The sequence below is a fragment of the Tarenaya hassleriana genome, unplaced genomic scaffold, assembly GCF_000463585.1.
Source record: "Tarenaya hassleriana unplaced genomic scaffold, ASM46358v1 Cleome2, whole genome shotgun sequence".
NCBI lineage: Eukaryota > Viridiplantae > Streptophyta > Magnoliopsida > Brassicales > Cleomaceae > Tarenaya > Tarenaya hassleriana.
Window position 1 is genome coordinate 6203754 of NW_010965372.1, and position 5818 is coordinate 6209571.

At 32.5% G+C, this 5818-nt stretch overlaps 1 protein-coding gene across 1 annotated transcript in view; it reads right to left on the reverse strand.

Annotated features, from left to right (window-relative positions):
* LOC104812619 (auxin response factor 3-like) overlaps window positions 1-2755 on the reverse strand; it is a 4582-nt gene extending 1827 nt beyond the window's left edge. The window contains exons 1-7 of the mRNA XM_010539884.1: window positions 2092-2755; window positions 1515-1571; window positions 1239-1421; window positions 974-1058; window positions 779-869; window positions 529-684; window positions 50-94 (exon numbers count right to left, since the gene is read on the reverse strand). Coding sequence (XP_010538186.1) covers window positions 50-94; window positions 529-684; window positions 779-869; window positions 974-1058; window positions 1239-1421; window positions 1515-1571; window positions 2092-2421 — 947 coding nt within the window. The 5' untranslated portion in view covers window positions 2422-2755. The remainder of the gene's footprint in view (window positions 1-49; window positions 95-528; window positions 685-778; window positions 870-973; window positions 1059-1238; window positions 1422-1514; window positions 1572-2091) is intronic.
* Between the last annotated feature and the right edge of the window lie 3063 nt (window positions 2756-5818).

The window sequence follows — 5818 nt, forward strand, 5'->3', positions numbered from 1 at the left end:
AAATTTAGAAAAAAAAAAGTTTTTTTTTTTTTTGAATCAAAACCCGCTCTTTAAGAACTTACGGGCTGGAATTATGAAATCCGACCAGCTGGACCTGAAGATTTTGCCAAATGCTCTTAATCATCATCCCAGTAATTACACAAATACAGAAACCAGTGGCAAAGGGACAGCCATTTAACAAAACACTACATTACTGATACTGGGGATTCAGAGTATGAAATATATCAACAAGTGGATGTACTCCAACAAAGTTCAGAAATCATTGTGAAAGGTGCACATAAGGACACACCCTACAAAACATAATCATTAAACTCTTCGCCTTCGTCTTCGTTAGTTCCAGTTTTTCATCACGGCCCGTTAAAATTTTCCTATTGCACAACTAAGGTCATGCCATGATAGTAGCGACATACATCGGGACAACGGACAAATGCAACCTCGATAGATTCTGGTGATAATGCCAAAACTTATACAGCTATATCTCTAAAACCCGAAAAGAAAAACAAAACCCGTAATTTGCTAGGAGCTTACTTGGGGTTGTAGTAAATGCTGAAGACGCTTTTGGAAGATATGGAAGGAGCTACTTCAGCAAAATTCCAGAGATGTAAATTCTGAGTGGAAAGAGGTGCAGCTCCTTTGATTTGGGCAGCCCTTCTAACTCCAAGTCTCAGTTGGCCATCGTCCCCTCTGGATTAAGCATACATTATTACGAATCTACGATCTTCAACAATGAAAAAAAAACAGAACATAAAAAAAGACATGGATATGTTTCTGGTACAACCTGAGGAAAAGCACAGCATCTCCAGAGACAAGCTTCTTCTTATTCACAAAGGCACTCCAACCAGTAGTGAGCAAATGCCTTCTAGGTTGTCCTGTTTGGCCAAAAGCAAGAAACGAAAAACAGTTCAATATCGAACAAGCAAAGTTCTTACCGAGATTTAGCAACATTGATAAGGACTTTAACGATTCGAAGTACCCCGGTAAATGTGACGAAATCGCCATTCCAGACCATGTAGATCCCGGGCAACGAGCTCTTGGGAAGGCCGTGGTTGGCTGTAGTCCTACATGATCAATCTGTTTAATACCCAGATGGTAAAAACTTGCACACAAGTGATTTTCACTCGATCATACCGACATTTGCATCATAAAGTACATGCTATATTCACTGAAGCATAAGCAGTACCACCATGAAGGTCTCATCAGCAAAAAACACAGAGAAAGATTTTCACTTGAAGCTTTACCAGAGGAGGGAAGCAATCCTCAGCAGCACGACGAGGGACAGAGAAACCTCCATGAGTGCTGGTATCAGAAGCAGTGAGGGTCTTGCAGAACATGTGAGGTGTGTTTGATCTCTTATGCACTTCATAATCATCTTCTCCTCCATCTATCTCCACGCTTCCTTTACGCAATCTGTGCTCAATGTCCTAACAAACATGCATGAAAAACTCTTCATCTCAATATCTGTCACATAAGTAAGCTCTTGTATCTGAATTCAGGCAAAGGATACTATTACTCACCTCAGACTCAGGGAGAAGAGAGACTTGAGCATAAACATCATCTGTAGCTGTCTCCGCCTAAGTAATCAAATTCAACACAAAATCACAAAGAACTGAGGCATTGTAGTCACAGATGATAAGATTGGAGACGCAGAAGAGGCACAAGGTGCAGAGAAATTTGATCACCAGAATACTATAAGAAGCAAAAGAGAGTGGAGCAAAATGAGGAAACGTTTTCTATATATGTAGAGTTGGTTTCCGTTTCTCGTTTTCCAATACAAAGAAAAGAAAATTGTTGCCAAGATTTTCTCGCTATCCGAACAGAATCTTGAACATTCCCAGGACAAAAAAAAATGTAAACATAAATTCCTAGGTCAAAGAGAACCTAAAACAAATTCGATGGAGAGGTTTCTCTGTAGGAGATTGAACAATTGAGGGGCACAAATTTCCATACTCCTACATTCCAAAAAGACCCAACTCAGATTCTCCCAGAAAGCATGGATAATTTCCGGGAAAATCTAAGAATCGGATGAAACCCCATCCAAGAAGACCTCGAGAGCAACACATATAAAGCAAAAAAAACAGAACAAAAACTCACATGAAGCTTGACATCGAGAACACGACAGAACACGTGAGGAGTGAGACCGTAAAACGCGGCGGAGAAATCGGGGGCTTGTTCCAAGTGCCCCTGAGGAAGATACAAAACAAGGCTTCCTCTTTTCGGCAGAGAGATTAGTGGTCCCGCACAGGCATGCCACAGCTCCATACATACCCCCGAACTCGGGGAAGGAGAAGAAGACGAAGAACCGTTCACCACATAAGCGGACGCAGACGCGAAGGAGGAAGAAGGGGAGAGAGACCCAGAAGCCGACGAGGGCATTTCATCTTCCTCCGTCTCAGCTACGTTCAGATCGATCAAACCACCCATCAATCAGGAGATAGAGAGAGAGCGAGAGTATACAAAAGGAGAAGAGCTGAAGGCTCGGGTTTGTTCATCAATGCATTTTGCGATGTGTTGTGTTTGCGGGGGCGAAAAAGGAGCCTTTTTTGGGCGAGAAACCGAATAATTGAGACAAAAAAAAGTTTTTTTTTTTTTTGAATCAAAACCCCAAGATGTAATTTGCATCAAGATACGATTTTGATTATATGATAATTATATAAAATGAGAAAAGAGAGAGGGGGGTTTATGAGACTGGAAAGCTGACGGAGGAGCAGAGCAGTGTCTGCTGCTGCTGATAGAGTGATGACTGATGTGTGGCTTTTGACCCTTTGCGCGAGAAAGAGCGAGTGACATGGATTAGATTGATAGATAATTTTTACCATTTATATATATATATATATGTGTATATGTGTGTGTGTGTGCGCGCTTTTAATGACTTAATCAATGGCAGTTTTAATAATATTTAGAGATTCATAATTTCGATTCCTAAAATCTATAAACTAAAAACAATGAATATATGAAAATTGTAAAAAAAAAAACAGTTTTCTTTAGAATTTAACTTTCATTATTTTGGTATTCAATGTTTAGAAAATTTGTCAAAGAATAATGATATTCTCATATTGATAGTTTGGACTTTGGATTGAATTTGATTTTTTTTTTTTATTTGATTCATTGTTTTGAGAGAATGAAACACACCCACAAAAAAAACATTAATAGACTTAGATTTGATATTGGATTTAATTTGGGTAAAACATGTTTGGTTTCAGTTCATTTGTCAAATTGTAATTTTAATAGACACGTTATTGATTATACAATTGGTTTTGCGATTTTATTTGTTATTTAATATACGTATATATACGAATAAAAACATATATAACAAATTTTGATATGAATAAGCCGTTCAAGAATCATTTGAATTTTGAACTATTAATGGTATATATTTTCTAAATTCTCCTGTTCAATTACTAGACCAAAACAAATGTATAACTGGCTGTTCATTCATTTTACATTTTGTGTAATTAATTAACAGGTAAAAATGACACCATATTCACAAGCATTATAAATATGAAAAGACTTATCATAGTGTACATACATGACTTCACATAAATGCATGTATTAACTTTATCCAGCTTGCACATGAGTATATATATATATATATATATATATATATATATATATATAACGCATTTAATCGTCCATATAAGTTAAATACAATATATATATATATATAATGAGTTTTAGTTAGCTAATAACTCGCAAATTTGATTTCAGACAAAAAATGATAATAAAAATACACATTTGAAAAAAATATTATATAGACTCAACAATTTTATATTACCGTAATTAATGTAGTATATTTATAGCGCAACAAAAATGGTGAATACACCAAATTGTAGTTTCAATTGAAACATATTTTAGCTACTAGACAAAATGTAAAAATAATATTTTTAATATTGTTATTAAATTACCAATCATGCAAAATAGTAGAAACAGCATTATTCAACGTAAAAACATATACTTGTATTGTATATAGTCTATTGTCTACGTTTTTGTAAAGAGAGAATGATATTCTATATTGTATTCATCTCTTTCTAAATAAATAATTTTTTTATAATTTTAATCTATTAGTTTTAAATATATACATAACGTGAGATATATTAGTACGATGATATTTTTTTTGGGTAACCGAGTTTCCTAGGTCGAGATCCAAACTAATCCTCGGGTTGGGAATCATTACTATTACTAGTACGATCACGTTATTGGAATCATACAAAATACTCCATTAATTTATATATTTGACAAATTAAAAAAAAGAAGATTATTATTAGTATTATTTAGTGTTATGATTTTATCACTAATGCCATACGAGATTCTTCATTTGCATTTTTACTCCTGATAACTTTGAAAATGTTTTAAAAATCCCAAACTTTGATACCACAAATCATTAAATCTTTGATTATCATATATTCACACCGTCGGTCCATCCGTATATATACACAGAGAAAGGACCCGGACAAAACGGGTTCCAAAATCCAAATGCCCAATCGGTTATTTACACGACATCTGATTTCTATCTCCTTTTGGCAACTCTTTCTCTCCATTTTTTTCTTTTTTTTTATATTTTATTTATATGTAGTTATGTATTTGAGCAAATATTGAATACTCCCTCTGAACAATTTGCAGGGAAACCCCACCTTCATTAATGCTTTTATTTTTATTTTTAGTTTCATTTATCTGTTTTTTTTTATATAATCAATAGCATGTTCGTTTGATTGGAAGATTTTGGAATACCAAATTGTTATATCATATATAAAAAGCAATGTTATAAACCCACTTTATAGCTAGGGTGAAAAGTTATTATATATCGGTCGAGCGATGTGACAGTCTACAAACATATCTAGTGGATAAAAACTTTAAATATAAGTTCATAAATAATTATAATTTTGTAAATATTAGCAAATTAAATGATATTTTTAATAAATATTTTTAGATTATATGTTTGAGTTACCGTTAATCCAAATTTAGATCTTATTTAATTTCAAGTAATTTTCTTTGCCAATTCCAATCTCATTTAAATTTTAATCCATAAATCGGATATTTTCACACATTGGTATATATATAACGTGGGGCAAAGAGTTGGTGGTTTTTGTTTTTGTATTTTTTTTTTCTTAAATATAATTTTGCCATTTAGGGGGCACTAAGATATTTCATCATAATTTATACATTATGTTTTAATTTCAGGAAAAAACCTATCTTTTTTTTAAATGTATTTTTGTTCATAAACTATGTTGTAATAAAATCAGAGTACTTATTTTTATTTTTTTCTCTTTGATGTTAAAACAAAAAACATTTCTTTAATTTTTGGGGGCTAAAACTAAAAGTTTCCTTTTTTTTCATATAAGTATCCAACTTTTTTCTCCCTTTGTACATATTGCTATGACAACTTTACAGAATTTTATTATTGGGGATAAATTGCAGAACCACACGTTATTTTACTAAAAATATATATTTTTTACTCTATAATTGTAATATAATTATATTACTGTCTGCACTTACACGTATTGTCCGTTGAATATATGTAAGTTGCGAATATAGAGTTTCAGTTACAGATATTTTGGGATTTTAGTTAAATATTGTGAATGTTTGTTGGTATTTTTTTTTTATTTCTTTCAAATCATTTCATTTATAGGCTTTGGTCTGTCTATTAAAATTCTTATGAATGATATTAATTGATTTTTAAAAAAAATTAAAGGTTAAATAATATCTGCTCTTAAATATTTGTCTATATTCCATCACATTTAACTAGTGGTCACCGTTAAGATCCTTAAAATGATAAAAAAAAATGTTATACATATATATATATATATATATATATATATATATA